Here is a 17,500-nt window from a genome sequence, read left to right as displayed (position 1 = left end):
CCATCATCGGCAGGTGGATGGACCGGTAGAACTGGTCTAGCAGGTACTATAGGTAGGTACATAGAGGGAGTGGCAACCCCCTACACAGAGGGCCCCATGTACATTAGAAGTGTTGAGCTATTGACATTTGACTGACTTCTCATTTACATTTGGTATTTAGCAGACGCTATTATCCAAAGCGACATACAGTAAGTAGTGAGTGCATACATTTCGTTTTTAAAATTCTGGTCCACCGTGGGAATCGAACCCACAACCTCAAGCACCATGCTCTACCAAATGAGACACACAGGAAATCTCTAGGCATTTTGAAAGTATATTTTACTTGGCTGTGTAGACTACTATTTTCTGCATTTAATGCCCTTGCGAGAAATGACCACATGTATGGTGAAACTGTCAATGTAAAGGATGTTTTTTTTTGTTTTTTTTCAATGTTTTTGTCCTTGACCATGAAACTGCAGAGAAGTATCTTCTCAACCTAGAGGGACAAAGCAGCATGATATTCCACATAGTTTGTGTTTGTTTGTGTATCTGTTTGTGACTTATTGAAGGGAGAAAAAGCACCTTGGCACCAAATGTCTTGTTTTTCGACTGCAGAGGGAATTTGTGGAAAGGAAAACAGCCAGAGCCTTGAAATGAAACCCATGACTGATTAAGCCCCATAAGGAGTCACTGCTCTTTTCCTGGGATTAAGGAAAAAGCAGGTTTTATTACGGATATGGCTTTAAGCCCATCCTTTTAATTAAAGCACGTCTCTTATCTCCTCACGCTGACCAACCCACTAATCCCCCCCCCCTCTCCCACTCACCAAAAAAAGCTACCCCCTCCAGCACTGGTCATTCATTTTGTAAAGACTGAGCAGCAAAGATCCAAGCGGTCGCTCCCGACACCAATCACAATGGGGCCCTCATTCTGCCACTGACGCGGAGAGATTCAATTGGTTCAAATATGGCACAGAGTGCAGGTGAGGACCTCTGGCCCAGGTGTTATCTGTTGACTCATTGCAACGGGGCTCGGAATCTTATTCATTATAAGTAGGTGTCGTTCTTGTTTTTGAGACAATGTGGAATCCAGGCCATGTTTAGAACCACGAGAACAACAAACAACAAAGCCTTCCTGAATAGAGGACATAGCCTACAGTTCAACAATCTCGAAACATTCCCACGTAATATCATTAGCAGCCAGCATCAGAGCATTACACACGTACATGTTTTTAAGCTTGCGTTACTGTGTAGTTACTCAAGATGTCTCTGTGTTCGTGTGATCTGTTTTCTGGGAATCCCTGACATGTTCTCCAAATATGTGGTGTTACTGTTTGTCACGCATCTCCAGACCAGCACACTGACCATCACACGCTAGTCACAGTCCCCCATTCATCCACCAACAGGAATCAGGTGACAAACCACAAAGAGTCATTGGTGTGATAAGATCTTACCAGTATAATAGAGTAGCAGAAACAGTAGACCAGTAAAAGAACATAACCTGAGATTGTTCTTTAATCCAGGGCCATGAGGATAAAGTACTTTTGAACCAACTGAAGTCATTGTATTAACCTTGCGCTGCAAAGCTCCACTATCCTTTTTATCACAGACAATCATATCATTCTGTTATAATCTTTATTTTAAAGGCCCAATGCAGCCATTTTTATCTCAATATCAAAGCATTTTTGGGTAACAATTAAGTACCTTATTGTAGTTGTATTAACTTAAAATGGTCAAAAAGAAACAAAAATAGCATCTTAGCAAAGAGCAATTTCTCAAGCAAAGGTTTTGTTTGGACTGTCTGGGAGTGGTCTGGCTCGAGAACTAGCTGTTATTCACAGGAAGGTTTGGAACTATTTTTCTTATTGATCTATTAACTCATTTACTGCCTGGTGATGTCACCTGGCAGGCCAAATTTCCCTCGAACCAAAACAGGCAGTCTTTCAGGCAGTCTTTTCAAACAGCTCTTACACTAAAAGGGCTGTATTATAATTGTCATAATTTCAGAGTATTAATCCAACCTCATAGTGAGAAGAAACACATTTTTGACTGCACTGGGCCTTTAATAAATCTGATAATCTTACAAAAGAATACAAGCCAAAACAAGTAAATAGATTTCATATCTTTATTGTTAATAAGGAAACAAATCTGTACAAAAATTTCATGTAGAAAGTTCAGTAAAAAAAAAAAGTCAAAAACAGCAAATTTACACTGCATGAAACTGAGAATGAGATTCCCACAAAAAAATGTGGTGCTACTTTACAGCAGTGCGATCCCTCTGTGAGAGAGTACATTGGAGAATGGAACCACAAGAAGTCACATAGTCGCCACAGGAAGTGAACCACGCCACGGCACACACCACAGGATGTCATGAGGCTGTCACAGGAAATGAACAACACGTGCTCCGAACGCTATAGGGGACGCCCAGTTTCCCACAGAAAAAAAGGTGCTTGGTTATTCTCACAGGTTCTTTGCTTAAAGGTGTAATGACATTGCAAAAAGGGGCTCCAAAAAATAAATAACCTGAACTGAAAACAAAGCATAGACTGCAGTAATGTTAAGGCTTTATAATTGATACAGTATGGCAACACAGAAAATAGGATGATCACAGTTGTATCCATCAGAACGTCTGTTTCAGGTTTACATGGCAAGTTGGGACTGTTAACCTCTTGGGTTCAAGGTTAAAACTGTAGGCTTCAGTGAAGGCTCAGTTTCTCCCACTTGACATGCAAACGTTCTCAACTGATTTCAACCACTACATTGCTTGTTGTTGTGACCTCTTTCTAGACATTTGGACACATGTTGTTCCTCTTTGTAATGCTTTGAATTGATAGGGACAGTTGTTGGTTCACAAAAAATGGTTGGTGTTTCTTAAAAGCCCTGATTTCCTGGACGCTTTGAGATAAAACGTTGTGTACAAACTGACTATGGAAACTTTTTAATGGAATGCCTTGGCAAAGACAAATATCAATGCTCTAACACGGTTGACGGTTCGCCCTTTGTGTAACTGGGGATGAACTGACTGGTCAAGTTATTCCAGTCTATTGTCAGATATTTATCTTTAAGCTTATTCAATCCTCATTTTATGGGTTCTTGGCTTTCAGATAGATTTAGAATTAATTTTTTATTAGGAATGAATGAAAAAAAAAACTTATTTCACACAGAAAAAGTCCATACAAATTGTATTTTTGAAAACGAAACAAAACGCTACAAAACGTGTTTAACGTCAAAATAAAGAAAGGTCTTCAGTTTCTTCTCCCGAACTACAATACATGTATTATACAATTGAGGGGCAATTTGATTATCATTTAGTAATCATGAAAAGATAAACATCCAAGTCATGTTTTAACCAGAAATACCATCTCAAATCCACTGGATTTAAATACACTAACTGCTTCCAACTGTTGATCCAAAGACAAAAACAACTGCACACATGGCAGATTTCAAACACAAACAGAGAACTTACAATTTAAGTACGTTTAAAGCTAATTGAATCTTATCCAATGATAACAGGTCTTCACGATGGCTTGTTACTGGCTCCTCCTATCCACCTCCAAACCAAACCACCATCTCCCAAAACAAATATATACAAACAATTTAACACTGGTAATAATAGAGGGATTGTCCGACAGTGTTACAGCTCAACTCAGAGCCCCCAATAGAAGTGATGGTCTGGTAACTGGCTCATATAGTGTTCTGTGTGTGTGTGTGTGTGTGTGTGTGTGTGTGTGTGTGTGTGTGTGTGTGTGTGTGTGTGTCAACCACTGCTCCATCCAGGGTCCCACACACCAACCACTGATTGTCCTGGTGATGGGAGCGATAGAAAGGCACAGAGAGGTCAATGAAATGTATTCAGATTTGAAGGGAAGAGTAGCATACATTTCAATTTATATACACCACTACACTCTTAGGAAAAAAAGGTGCTATCTAGAACCTAAAAGGGTTCTTCGGCTGTGCCCATAGGGTTCTCCCAATGGGGACAGCCGGATAACCCTTTTGGAACCGTTTTTACTAAGAGTGTACTGGCTCTGTTTACCAAGTCAAGTTGGTCCTGTCTGAAACTATAGGCCGACCTCTACAGCAGATCCCATATAGTATATCGCTATAACTTATCCCAGCAGTAAGCTTGGCTCATCCAGCGATATAAACTGATTCGTATTAACCATAGTGTGACTTACAGGGGATTCTACACAGGCCCCTCAGTACCCGCATCAAGCCATGCTGTCGAGCAGTTGAATTGCTCATTCTACTGTACCATGACCTTAATTGGAAGAAGTTGTACACACACATACAGGGGCCATAGCCTCTCCGCCAGGTAAAGCCCTCACGTCGCCACCACACCACACATCAGTGTGCTTCACAGTTTACAAGAAAGGACAGGAACACACACAAGCCCACACGGTCTGGGAGACCAACCTGGGTCAGAATGCTTCATCAGGAGCTGTCCCAAAGAGAGATTGAAAAAAAAAAATATATATATATATATATATATACACAAGATGTACAAAAGAGACTAAACAAAAGGGGTTTGTCCGATCCAGCGGACTGAGTCCATTCTGAAGCAGTCTGGGATTGGTCCAGTAGGGAGCTCCGGCGTGTCCAATCCCTAGGGTCAGTCTATCTCAGTCGGTACAGAATGCTGAGGGTATCCGAGAGGAAGTTGAGGACTCCTAGACATAGGCCTCTCCAGTCCTGCCGTTGGGGGATGCCACCCTGAGAGAGAGAGAGAGAGAGAGAGAGAGAGAGAGAGAGAGAGAGAGAAAGAGAGGGGAAATTAGTCCTCCCAAAATAATTGTGGCCTTTCAGTCTTGACGCTTGTTCAAATGAACATTTGTGGACAAAGTGACATTGGCAAACCATGGATATAATGAAGAGTCTGACTCTGAGACAGTAAATAAGGGATAGAGGTTACATTGTTGATGATTGCAGTGTATCACCACACGGACATAAGTGACCTAACACTGAATTGACTTAGCTCTCAAGATATATTTAGAATAGCTTGGGTCTTTACAAACATCTGCAATTTCACCAAAAAATGAATTTAGAAATGCCATAGGATAGCATCCACTGTCCCCTGCTTTAAGAGAAAGCCTATATCATAATGATAGGATGTTGTGGCTATGTGCAACCACTATTACACAGTTTATTACTTTCTAGATCCCATACTTTTTAATGGCTTTAATATCCACTTGCTGGAACAGCTGAGATGTTATCGCGTGCGAGTCTATCTGTGTGGGTGTGTCTGTCTGTGTGTATACGGTGCACCTGGGTGGAGTTAGGCAGTCTCAGAAAGACACTGTCTGCAAAACAGAGCCAGGAGAGGCGACACATCGCCCGTCAACAGCAGCTTTGAGTCACTCACTAAAAATAACCCTGCTCTTTAGTAGGAGAGAGAGAGAGGTGAAAAAGAGAAGACGAGAGAGTGTGTGAATGTGGGAAAGAGACAGAGAGAAGTAGTGAAAACCAGACACTGACAGACAGAGAAAAGTAATGAAAACCAGACACTGACAGACAGAGAGAAGTAATGAAAACCAGACACTGACAGACAGAGAGAATTAATGAAAACCAGACACTGACAGACAGAGAGATGCTAGCAGAGAGCTTAAAATACACAAAGAAATAGAGGAGAGTTACAGCTCAGACTCAGAGAGAGGGAGGGAGAAAGAGGGGAGAGTTACAGCTTTGACTCAGAGAGAGGGGGGAGAAAGAGAGGAGAGATACAGCTCAGACTCAGAGAGAGGGAGGGAGAAAGAGAGGAGAGTACAGCTCAGACTCAGAGAGAGGGAGGGAGAAAGAGAGGAGAGTTACAGCTCAGACTCAGAGTGAGATGGGGGAGAAAGAGAGGAGAGTTACAGCTCAGACTCAGAGAGAGATGGAGGAGAAAGAGAGGAGAGTTACAGCTCAGACTCAGAGAGAGATGGGGGAGAAAGAGAGGAGAGTTACAGCTCAGACTCAGAGAGAGATGGGGGAGAAAGAGAGGAGAGTTACAGCTCAGACTCAGAGAGAGGGAGGGAGAAAGAGAGGAGAGTTACAGCTCAGACTCAGAGAGAGGGAGGGAGAAAGAGAGGAGAGTTACAGCTCAGACTCAGAGAGAGATGGGGGAGAAAGAGAGGAGAGTTACAGCTCAGACTCAGACTCAGAGAAAGGGAGGGATAAAGAGAGGAGAGTTACAACTCAGACTCAGAGAGAGGGAGGGAGAAAGAGAGGAGAGATACAGCTCAGACTCAGAGTGAGAGGGAGGGAGAAAGAGAGGAGAGTTACAACTCAGACTCAGAGAGAGGGAGGGAGAAAGAGAGGAGAGATACAGCTCAGACTCAGACTCAGAGAGAGGGAGGGAGAAAGAGAGGAGAGTTACAGCTCAGACTCAGAGAGAGATGGGGGAGAAAGAGAGGAGAGTTACAGCTCAGACTCAGAGAGAGATGGGGGAGAAAGAGAGGAGAGTTACAGCTTAGACTCAGAGAGAGATGGGGGAGAAAGAGAGGAGAGTTACAGCTCAGACTCAGACTCAGAGCGAGGGAGGGAGAAAGATAGGAGAGTTACAACTCAGACTCAGAGAGAGGGAGGGAGAAAGAGAGGAGAGATACAGCTCAGACTCAGAGTGAGGGAGAAAGAGAGGAGAGTTACAACTCAGACTCAGAGAGAGATGGGGGAGAAAGAGAGGAGAGTTACAGCTCAGACTCAGAGAGAGGGAGGGAGAAAGAGAGGAGAGATACAGCTCAGACTCAGAGAGAGATGGGGGAGAAAGAGAGGAGAGATACAGCTCAGACTCAGAGAGAGATGGGGGAGAAAGAGAGGAGAGTTACAGCTCAGACTCAGAGAGAGATGGGGGAGAAAGAGAGGAGTTACAGCTTAGACTCAGAGAGAGATGGGGGAGAAAGAGAGGAGAGTTACAGCTCAGACTCAGAGAGAGATGGGGGAGAAAGAGAGGAGAGTTACAACTCAGACTCAGAGAGAGGGAGGGAGAAAGAGAGGAGAGTTACAGCTCAGACTCAGAGAGAGGGAGGGAGAAAGAGAGGAGAGTTACAGCTCAGACTCAGAGAGAGGGAGGGAGAAAGAGAGGAGAGATACAGCTCAGACTCAGAGAGAGATGGGGGAGAAAGAGAGGAGAGGTTGAGAGGTGGGAAGAGAGAAAAACAGAGTAGAGGAGGACACGAGGTAAGAGAAGATAGAGAATCACTGACCACACAGAGAAAGAGGGGCACAGTAGGAGAGGTCACAACACAAGATACAGGGAAAAAAAGCCCTGAACAAGAGAAACGGTAGAATGGTGGTGAGTGAGTGTGTGTGTGAGTGTTTGTAGTGGACTATGACCCTCACGTCCCTGTGGTTTAGTCACCCCTCCCCGACCCCCACCCCCTCCTAAGCAGGCCTTTTGTTGTTACTTGCGCTAAGGAAGTCCTTTTAGCTAGCCTGCCTGTAAACAACATTTCCCAAAATCCCCTGTCCTTCCACTGTTACCAGACAGCAGGGCAAGAGCCAGTTTAACCAGGGCAAACAAAACATTACCAACCTGATCCACAGACCAAGGGCTTTATTATACTGGAATAAACCTGACAGTTTATTATGTGTGTGTGTGTGTGTGCGAGCTGTCTGCGTCACGCGGAAAGGGAATGTTCGGCTCGGCAGAGGCATGTGAGTGAGTGAGCGCTGGAGTAGGGTGAGGTCAGCTGTGTTTGTCTGCAGAGGGGGAGGCAGGTTGCCGGGTGCCGGGGGGGGAAGAGATTACCCTGTGTTTACTCCTGCGGCTGCCTCACTGACTGGCTCCTCACGCGATACAGCCCAGCAGGGGGAGGGGGGGAGGGGGGGAGGGGCAACTGGAAACTGGAAACTGAACTTCAGTCACAACACTCCCAGCTCATGGATATCAGATTGATCCATTTACACCACTGACACACACACACCGACTTACACATGCACATTTAAATTGAAAACAACTACACATTTATCAGAACTCACCAAACAATACACCATCTCATAAACAGATCATTCGTGTGGACATTCGTCCTTACCATTCTCTGGAGGATCGTAGCGTTCAAGTCGTCGCCGATTCTCTTGAGCTGGTTGGCCACTCTTTCCACCACCTCGTTGTCCAACCGCGGGTCCGCTACTCCAGGGGCTCTGTGCTGGGGAGAAGCCTGGGGAGAACGCTCTCTCTGGGGCAGCAGGTCAGGCAGGGGATCCCTGGCTGTGGTGTCCTGGAGCTCTCTGTCTGGGTCTGGGGAGAAAGAACAACACGTGTGCCATTACTGCCTCTGGCAGACAGCTGGACCTCCATAGCCCACCACGACCATCTCTGAAACACAATATCAACTAGACTATATCAAAGGCAGTGCAGACCAGGCTGAATCAGGTCAAGTTTCGGTAGGAGGCAGATTGTGGATAGTCTGCTGGCACATAAAACATGTCTCCTGTATATTGTTGTTTGTCTAGTAACAAGAATATGATCCAAAACATCCGCTCCGTCACCCCAAAATGCGATCCCCACCCCCCCGTCCTCACTTCTCTGGCTCCATAAGAGTCTTAGGTGTCTAGAAACAAGCATGTCCTCTGGTCTAAACCATATAGACTACAGTCTTAATGGTGGCTAGGCTGCTTAGCAACACAGACCCATTGTTTAATGGGTAAACATGTACCCACCCCCCCCCCCTCCCCTCCCCTGCCCCCAAAGCACCCCTCTTTTGAAAGTCAAACTAACAATGAAACCCCCCCACCCCTGTCAGACTGTTCAGACTAGTCTTGAAGAGTTTTTTAAATCTTGGGGGTTGCCACCGTTAACCCTGTATTTTCCCCTTCAAAATTAGAATGTAATCTCCTAATCTGCTTAATAAGTCTAGAATACTTGTGTTTGTGTACTACAGTGTTTGTTAGAAGGAGGAGCTCCTGTCTACTCTGTATAGATTCAGAATAGGATAAAGCTTATTTGCATAGAGGTAAAAAATGCAATTTTATTACCCTCTTATTACTGCAACGCAAACCGACGACACTGAAAGTACTGTGCGCATCACTGCCACTGCCGACCGTCATCGAGAAAATACATTTAATTCAATTCAATTCAAGTCAAGTCAAGTTTATTTGTCATATGCACAGTATACACGGGTGTACACAGTACAATGAAATGCTTTAGTGACCTTATACAAACTGTGTCGCTGTGTCAAGATTCAAAGACACTTCAAATTAAGTGGAGGGAAAAAACTCTGCGCATCCTATGAACGGGTTCCGTCCAATTTCCTCCCAAACCCCACTGTGTTTGTTCACAACCCTGACAGAGAGCTCCACAGGAAGCAAGGCTCCTGGCTACAGCGGGATTTGTGTCGCTGTCATGAGTATTTTCTGATCCTTAAGATGCAGGTGACTAGAGAGCGAGAGGAGAGAGAGACAGACAGACAGAGAGAGAGAGAGCGAACAGAGCCTGACAGAGAGCTCCACAGGAAGCAAGGCTCCTGGCAGAAGTGGGATTTGAGTCGCTGTCATGAGTATTTTCTGAGACAGAGAGAGAGAGAGAGAACAGAGGAACTCTGGCTTGTTGCCAGGGTAACTATAAGATGGTGCTCCCAGAGATGGAATCAAGCCATTGGTGGACAGATTCAGGGGCTAGGCTGGGATAGGGTGGACAGGCTGGGGGGCGGGGTGGGACCAGTCTGCCCGGGGACTGGGGAAGAGGCAGTGAGAGCCAGAGAGCGCAAAGGTGGGAAACACAAGGAAGGGGAGCGGCTGAAAGAGGGATTACAGAGGAAACAGAAATGGTCGAGTAGAAACAGCGGCGGGTCTAATAGAAGGAAACGGGGAGAGAGAGGGTAGGTTATGCCTCTAACCAAGGAGGGGAACAGACTGCTCACTCTATGGGAAGCTGTGAGCAGGAGACAAGTCTCGACATGCCACAACAGCATTTGACTTACAGACAGAAAGAGAGTACCAGAGAGAGATACTATTCCAAACTATTCCTTTCAGTTGCAAAGCCACGTGCTCAAAATGCTTCCCTCGCCCCCTAAGTAGCTCCGTAGCCCAAAGCCTGCAGCCCTAAAATCCTCACATGCACACCAATACCACACCAGTACAACCCTGAACTCTTCTCTGACAAGATTCAGAGAAATAGCCTAATCCACACTTACCATTGCAATAAATTACCGTGACAATACCCCACATACTGTAGCTTGTGTCCGTTAAAACATAGGCTAAACTTTCCACTCCTGTCAATGGATGTGAAGCTCCTATTCCAGATGCAATACTCTGACTGCCTTCTTCCAGGCCCCTCCCCTCATTGGTTTCCATCTCAATTGTTTAGGTTTGTTTACTATTTCACAAGCATGGACACAGCAGATCAAAGGAAGTGCATAAAACAGCAGCAAATGTGTAACATTCGGTTGAGAGCTTTCTATCTGGGTTCCAAGGGCAAGCTTCTTAGGTCATACTAATGGCAATCTAGGTAAAGCATCAATAGGTTAAGGCTATATAAGGGAGGATGCTTAAAGGGCGCATTTTCTGCACTGCTTGTATTTACATCCTAAGGTGATGTACTTGGTGGAAAATTAACAGGTGAGGAACTTCACTTAGATGTACAAGCATCAATGAGTCGTACAAGTACAATAACAATCACATTGAAGTCTATTGCTTCATATGCAAAATGCATCTCTATTTCATCTACTTTCCTTTTCGATCGACTCACACATTCCATCACACAGTTGAGGGGGAACTTTCCCATCCAATGCCACTGCACTGGCGTGCGAGCATGGTGTCCTTTGATGCTAGTATTTCCTCATAGCAGTAAGCTATTCAGAGCTACCATTTGTAATCCTATTCTAACATGACCATGGTTTCTGCCTCAGTGGCTTACCATTTAGGCCTATGCCTAAGAACTGTGTATTAGCAGCAACACACACTACATGAAACATCACAGTATCCAGCAACTAGTAGTAATAACCTACCTGTGCTTGCTCTTGTGGAGGTGTCCAGTGGATGGATACTGGGGGGTGGGGAGGCTTCTCTCTGTGGCTGGGGGGGCAGAGAGCCCTGCCTGGGCTGGGTGTCCATGTTGGGGAGCAGTTGGCAGGACTGGTGGTATGCAGCCTGGAGAGGGTTGTTGCTGCCACCAGGCCAGGTGTCTGGCCGCTGGACCTCCATGCGGCAGCTGTGTTGTCTGCCCCGGCCATGGTGGTCCACTCCACTCTCCGTCTGGGGGCGGGCCATACCAGGTGCAGTCTGTTGATGTTTACAAATGCATAACAAAATTGTAATAGACATTGACTGATTGCCCCTTTTACAAACCGTTGACACCTGGTTACTATGAGCGGTGAATGTCTGTGTGTAAAGGCATTAAGCTGTAAGATAAGGCATCAACATTCTAAATGGTCATTCTAGTCCCAAGGTTTGCCAAAGTATTCATCGTCTTGTCTTTTGCCTCCCAACTTAAATAGCGTAGCCAGCAATACACTCCTATGGCAAATGTGTGGTGTACAGCGTTCAGCCAATCAGGTTGCACCTGTCTGTTTTTACCCCTGCTGTACACAATGTCCAGAAGTGGCTAGCCACCCTAGCATGGTAGTGGAAAATTGTGTTTTATTAAGACAGTATACACATTTTTCTGGGGGGGGGGGGGGGGTTCGGCAGCCCTCATATTAAATGGAGTTGAGGAAACCGACGCCTTTGCAGCCTGATAAGAGTATGTTTACGTACGAACCGGTCACTGGGGACATGAGTGTATTACCAGCTGGGCTGATTGCTGTGACTGGAGGTAATACCAGTGATTTATATATACACTAGATGACTGATAGGGTGCGCTGTATTAAAGCCACCATGTCTTCATCTTGGCACTCCCACATCGTTGTAATAATATATTTTGGAAGATATAGAAATGCATTTATTAATGTCTACATTAGTTTTTTGCCACATGTATTCTATTACATACACCTTAATGCATACTTAAAATTATATTAAGTGGGCTAAATATAAAAACCCAAAAATAAATATGTATTTTTTTTTTTTCGAGATTACTAATGCTACTACAACAAAAAATACTTAAATAGATGTACTTTTGTTCTTGATGCATTTAATTGAAATACTGTAGAATTCCATTCATTCCTACAGACTGTGGTGTGTATTCACAGATGCCAAGGGAAGGCAGGCTTCACCCAAAAATGTCCAAAGAAAAAAGATAAAAACATATCTCTGTCTTCATAATTTTCCTTCAATCCGCAAGAGGCTGACTGTATCTCACCAGAGAAAGCATTCGAGCAAGTGAAACAGCGCCCCTCTGTCTCTGTATGTGTTGGCCATCTATCTGATTCTGTCTGGTCATAAAGAGTATGACATTGTTATAGAGCAAACAACGCAATTATCACAACACATAGGTTTTAATAAATTATGGCTTTTTTTCTGACTTGGTTTCACCAGTGATTTTTACTCATGCACCGCTACTGATGGAGGGCCAATATGGCCGACCGGTGTCTTCAAAGCCTCTCAATGACCAATACATAGGATCAGCAACCCAGGGTTTATATACATCATTGGGTATGACACCACGTCAGGAACAACTATGCCCTAGGGGTTTCGGTGCTAGGGTCATTCATAATGCAGCGCTGGAAATTTCTCAGAACCATATATCACGCAACATTTTACATTAAATTGTGTTTAAAGGTATAAGCTTAAAATACCTAGTTCCACGAGAAATATAAATTGCCTTAGCATATGGAGGTCCAGCGGCCAGACACCTGGCCTGGTGGCAGCAACAACCCTCTCCAGGCTGCATACCACCAGTCCTGCCAACTGCTCCCCAACATGGACACCCAGCCCAGGCAGGGCTCTCTGCCCCCCCCCCCCCCCAGCCACAGAGAGAAGCCTCCCCACCCCACCAGTATCCATCCACTGGACACCCCCACAAGAGCAAGCACAGGTAGGTTATTACTACTAGTTGCTGGATACTGTGATGTTTCATGTAGTGTGTGTTGCTGCTAATACACAGTTCTTAGGCATAGGCCTAAATGGTAAGCCACTGAGGCAGAAACCATGGTCATGTTAGAATAGGATTACAAATGGTAGCTCTGAATAGCTTACTGCTATGAGGAAATACTAGCATCAAAGGACACCATGCTCGCACGCCAGTGCAGTGGCATTGGATGGGAAAGTTCCCCCCTCAACTGTGTGATGGAATATATATATATATAAATATGTATGTTTTCAAACAGTGACCCAAGGGTGGGCTACCTCTCAAAACATCGTTTTTTCCCCTCCCTCCTCGACGGACAGTTGGACCTACCTACCCATGTGCGTTATGTGTCCGCTAGATGGCAGCCACTACGCCCTCGTGAGCGCGACGGTTGTTTATAAACAAATCCAGAAGCCGATTGACATGCGCTCCTTCACACTACAGCGCGCGCCAAACTCTGTCAGTGGTAACACACACAAAAATGTTTGTCCGCTTGTCACTATTGCAACGCTTGATATCATTTTTTGCTCAACTAATACATGTATTTACGTTGTAACACGCAAATCGTATCATTCCTATCCGACTCAAAATACATACAACGTTTCACACGGAAATGATGAAGTATGGGGGAAAAAAAACATTGAAGGTGGATTGTGATGCGCAGGAGAAACAGTTCCACTCAACACGGGTCTGCCTCGGTCTAAACTTGTTGAAATACTGCCTGTTACTGTCATGTAATTGAAGATGAAAAAACGCTCAACATGGAATAAAAAATATGTGAATTCCATATCTCTAAGTTGAACGTGGAAATGCATCACTGGGCTTCTGTCATGTGTTATCTTATCTGTTCCTCTCCTCCACACAACCACTAAAGTTCACACATCAAACTCATGACCGCCAAGTGTGTAAAACAAGACACCACAAAGGATTTTGCGAAAGCAGCAACCAACAAGAAGATGCCACTTGAATATCACACCAACACACTTTTTATCTTACAGGAAAACCCCATCCGTACCGCTGACTCCTACCACGTCAATCATTTATTTTCAAAATATTATGAAATAGCTACAGTGATTGCGTCGAAAACTATCTTCTGAAACTACTACGATTACAATGTAGCATGCTAGCTATAATATCCTAATTTGACGTGTCAAGTTATTTTGACAGCTAGCTAAATCCACAGCCGAAGAACCCTTTTAGGTTTTAGCATATTTTTGTCTAAGAGTGTGCTATAGCTAGCTATACATAACAGCTCTATCTTGATACGGTAGCTAACGTTAGCAGCCTGTCAAAAAAAATCCGCTCTGCTGTAGCCAAGTCCTGCAGCATCACCAAAACATTTGCTCATTTTTAAGACTTACTTGATGTATCTGATGATTCGTGATTACTGTAAATCTGTCTGTAGTTGAGGCACTGTCGATTGCTTGTTGACATCAGAATATGTGTCCAACAAGCTGTTTGACTCGCGACTTGTCCTTGCGTTAGATGTTGAAGAAAGTCCACTTGTAGTTTGTGACATTCCACGTTTCCCACTACGATTGTCAAAACAGTCAGCACATACAAGCCGTCTAGTCTTCTTTTATTCCACGGAAATCGATGCTTATCCAACCCGTTTTCACGGAGCTATGGTCCAAATGTTGATTACAGGGGAGACTGTTTCATAGTGGTATCACTTTGCTTTCACTCCCGCGGTTGCCTGTTTCGCCACGCCCTCTCCACCATGCATGACAACATGTCCTGACATGCACCTCGACTAGAGAAATGTTGCTGCTCTGTTTCAATACCCCGGACAAGACTATAAAGGAAGAAACAAAACACCTTTTTGCCCAACCCTGCCCCCTTCCCGCCCCTTTTGCTTTCCTGTGAGTTTACCACATCTGTTGCAGCTGTTGTGTTAACGGTAAACAAAGTCTGGTTGTATAGTTGCTGGTGCCTCGAGCCCATGGGTGCAAGAATCTGTAATACATTTTAGCCTGTTTTATGCATACATTGGATTGTCAACAGCATATCAGTAAATCAGCAGCAGCATCATTATCAATGCATGCCTTTGTCAGACCATCAAATTATTGTTTGTCTCTTTTGGTGTGTTGTGAAGTTGAGATGAGGTATGAGGACAATTGACTGTATATGACAAGGGTTCAAAGTGCCTCTGCATTGCATGTTAAAACCCGTTATACATGACATAATACGTTATAACCTCGTTATAACCATGGGCTGAAAAGTACAATAACACAGAAGCATACATTAACAATTGTGGAGTGGGCCTATTGGACAGTTGGTTGAATGACACTCATAACCTGTCACATTGTTAGGGGAGGTCACCCATTGAACACCTTTTCTTTATCAATTGCATGTTTGTTTTTCGAGATTAGATCTTTTTATGATCACACATAGGGGAACAATATACTTGTTTGTTTTACTTACATCATGTTTTTTCTCTCAATTAATCTGATTTAAATTTGTATTTTTGTGTGGGGAAAAACTACGTTTTAGGGGAAGATTTACCCCCAAAATGTATTTTTTTCCATTTTCCATTTGGATAACTGCAATGATGCAATTGAAAATGGTATTTGTAACCTCTTACATTAAAGACACAAAATGATGCAAAATGATGACTAGGCCTATGCAGCTAATGCTTTGATGTTGTAAATAAAATCCTTAAACCCCCCCCCCCCCCAAATAAACGAAAACATGCCCAAATTATAATATGGGATTAGGATATGTTTTGTCAAACACTGAAATCCAGTTATGACAAATCGCCTAATCCGGGGGTATTCAACCTGCTTGTTGATACTGGATTAGAGATATTCAATTGTAATCTTTCTGTCATTTTCAAATGACACCACAATATACAATTTATATAATTGAAGGCCCATTTTTTGTGTGGTTGTTTTGGTTTGTTTGGAAACATTTTGCAGATTTAGGATCTAAGGGTTTGTAGCCTAGGCTTCATTGCATGTTCAATATCATAGCCTATGTCTCTATAGCCTATATACAGTGCCTTGCGAAAGTATTCGGCCCCCTTGAACTTTGCGACCTTTTGCCACATTTCAGGCTTCAAACATAAAGATATAAAACTGTATTTTTTTTGTGAAGAATCAACAACAAGTGGGACACAATCATGAAGTGGAACGACATTTATTGGATATTTCAAACTTTTTTAACAAATCAAAAACTGAAAAATTGGGCGTGCAAAATTATTCAGCCCCTTTACTTTCAGTGCAGCAAACTCTCTCCAGAAGTTCAGTGAGGATCTCTGAATGATCCAATGTTGACCTAAATGACTAATGATGATAAATACAATCCACCTGTGTGTAATCAAGTCTCCGTATAAATGCACCTGCACTGTGATAGTCTCAGAGGTCCGTTAAAAGCGCAGAGAGCATCATGAAGAACAAGGAACACACCAGGCAGGTCCGAGATACTGTTGCGAAGAAGTTTAAAGCCGGATTTGGATACAAAAAGATTTCCCAAGCTTTAAACATCCCAAGGAGCACTGTGCAAGCGATAATATTGAAATGGAAGGAGTATCAGACCACTGCAAATCTACCAAGACCTGGCCGTCCCTCTAAACTTTCAGCTCATACAAGGAGAAGACTGATCAGAGATGCAGCCAAGAGGCCCATGATCACTCTGGATGAACTGCAGAGATCTACAGCTGAGGTGGGAGACTCTGTCCATAGGACAACAATCAGTCGTACATTGCACAAATCTGGCCTTTATGGAAGAGTGGCAAGAAGAAAGCGATTTCTTAAAGATATCCATAAAAAGTGTTGTTTAAAGTTTGCCACAAGCCACCTGGGAGACACACCAAACATGTGGAAGAAGGTGCTCTGGTCAGATGAAACCAAAATTGAACTTTTTGGCAACAATGCAAAACGTTATGTTTGGCGTAAAAGCAACACAGCTGAACACACCATCCCCACTGTCAAACATGATGGTGGCAGCATCATGGTTTGGGCCTGCTTTTCTTCAGCAGGGACAGGGAAGATGGTTAAAATTGATGGGAAGATGGATGGAGCCAAATACAGGACCATTCTGGAAGAAAATCTGATGGAGTCTGCAAAAGACCTGAGACTGGGATGGAGATTTGTCTTCCAACAAGACTGATCCAAAACATAAAGCAAAATCTACAATGGAATGGTTCAAAAATAAACATATCCAGGTGTTAGAATGGCCAAGTCAAAGTCCAGACCTGAATCCAATCGAGAATCTGTGGAAAGAACTGAAAACTGCTGTTCACAAATGCTCTCCATCCAACCTCACTGAGCTCGAGCTGTTTTGCAAGGAGGAATGGGAAAACATTTCAGTCTCTCGATGTGCAAAACTGATAGAGACATACCCCAAGCGACTTAAAGCTGTAATCGCAGCAAAAGGTGGCGCTACAAAGTATTAACTTAAGGGGGCTGAATAATTTTGCACGCCCAAATTTTCAGTTTTTGATTTGTTAAAAAAGTTTGAAATATCCAATAAATGTCGTTCCACTTCATGATTGTGTCCCACTTGTTGTTGATTCTTCACAAAAAAATACAGTTTTATATCTTTATGTTTGAAGCCTGAAATTTGGCAAAAGGTCGCAAAGTTCAAGGGGGCCGAATACTTT

At 43.8% G+C, this 17,500-nt stretch overlaps 1 protein-coding gene across 2 annotated transcripts; it reads right to left on the bottom strand.

The window, feature by feature from the left end:
- Positions 1-2,089: 2,089 nt before the first annotated feature.
- On the bottom strand, positions 2,090-14,814 carry LOC118944728 (uncharacterized). 2 transcript variants are annotated; one of them, XM_036965267.2, is made up of 4 exons: positions 14,259-14,814; positions 10,901-11,174; positions 7,988-8,193; positions 2,090-4,691 (listed from the first exon to the last, which is right to left on the bottom strand). In XM_036965267.2, the coding sequence occupies exons 2-4, from the start codon at positions 11,160-11,162 to the stop codon at positions 4,596-4,598; spliced, it is 564 nt and encodes a 187-aa protein (XP_036821162.1). In that variant the 5' UTR covers positions 11,163-11,174; positions 14,259-14,814; the 3' UTR covers positions 2,090-4,595. The 2 variants fall into 2 exon arrangements, with proteins under 2 accessions (XP_036821162.1, XP_090080644.1); XM_090224518.1 differs by lacking the exon at positions 10,901-11,174 and having other exon boundaries at positions 14,259-14,556.
- Positions 14,815-17,500: the final 2,686 nt, after the last annotated feature.

The sequence above is a fragment of the Oncorhynchus mykiss genome, chromosome 27, assembly GCF_057628025.1.
Source record: "Oncorhynchus mykiss isolate SJ-2025 chromosome 27, ASM5762802v1, whole genome shotgun sequence".
Lineage (NCBI taxonomy): Eukaryota > Metazoa > Chordata > Actinopteri > Salmoniformes > Salmonidae > Oncorhynchus > Oncorhynchus mykiss.
The sequence above is the reverse complement of the archived record's forward strand: the minus strand, read 5'-3'. Positions and strand labels throughout refer to the sequence as shown.

Excerpts from the sequence above, each read along its gene's own strand:
- LOC118944728 (XM_036965267.2), bottom strand. The coding sequence starts at position 11,162 with ATGGCCCGCCCCCAGACGGAGAGTGGAGTGGACCACCATGGCCGGGGC. Across the intron at positions 8,194-10,900 it reads CTCCACAAGAGCAAGCACAG|ACCCAGACAGAGAGCTCCAG; the intron begins GTAGGTTATTAC and ends CTTTCTCCCCAG. Across the intron at positions 4,692-7,987 it reads CTACGATCCTCCAGAGAATG|GGTGGCATCCCCCAACGGCA; the intron begins GTAAGGACGAAT and ends TCTCTCTCTCAG.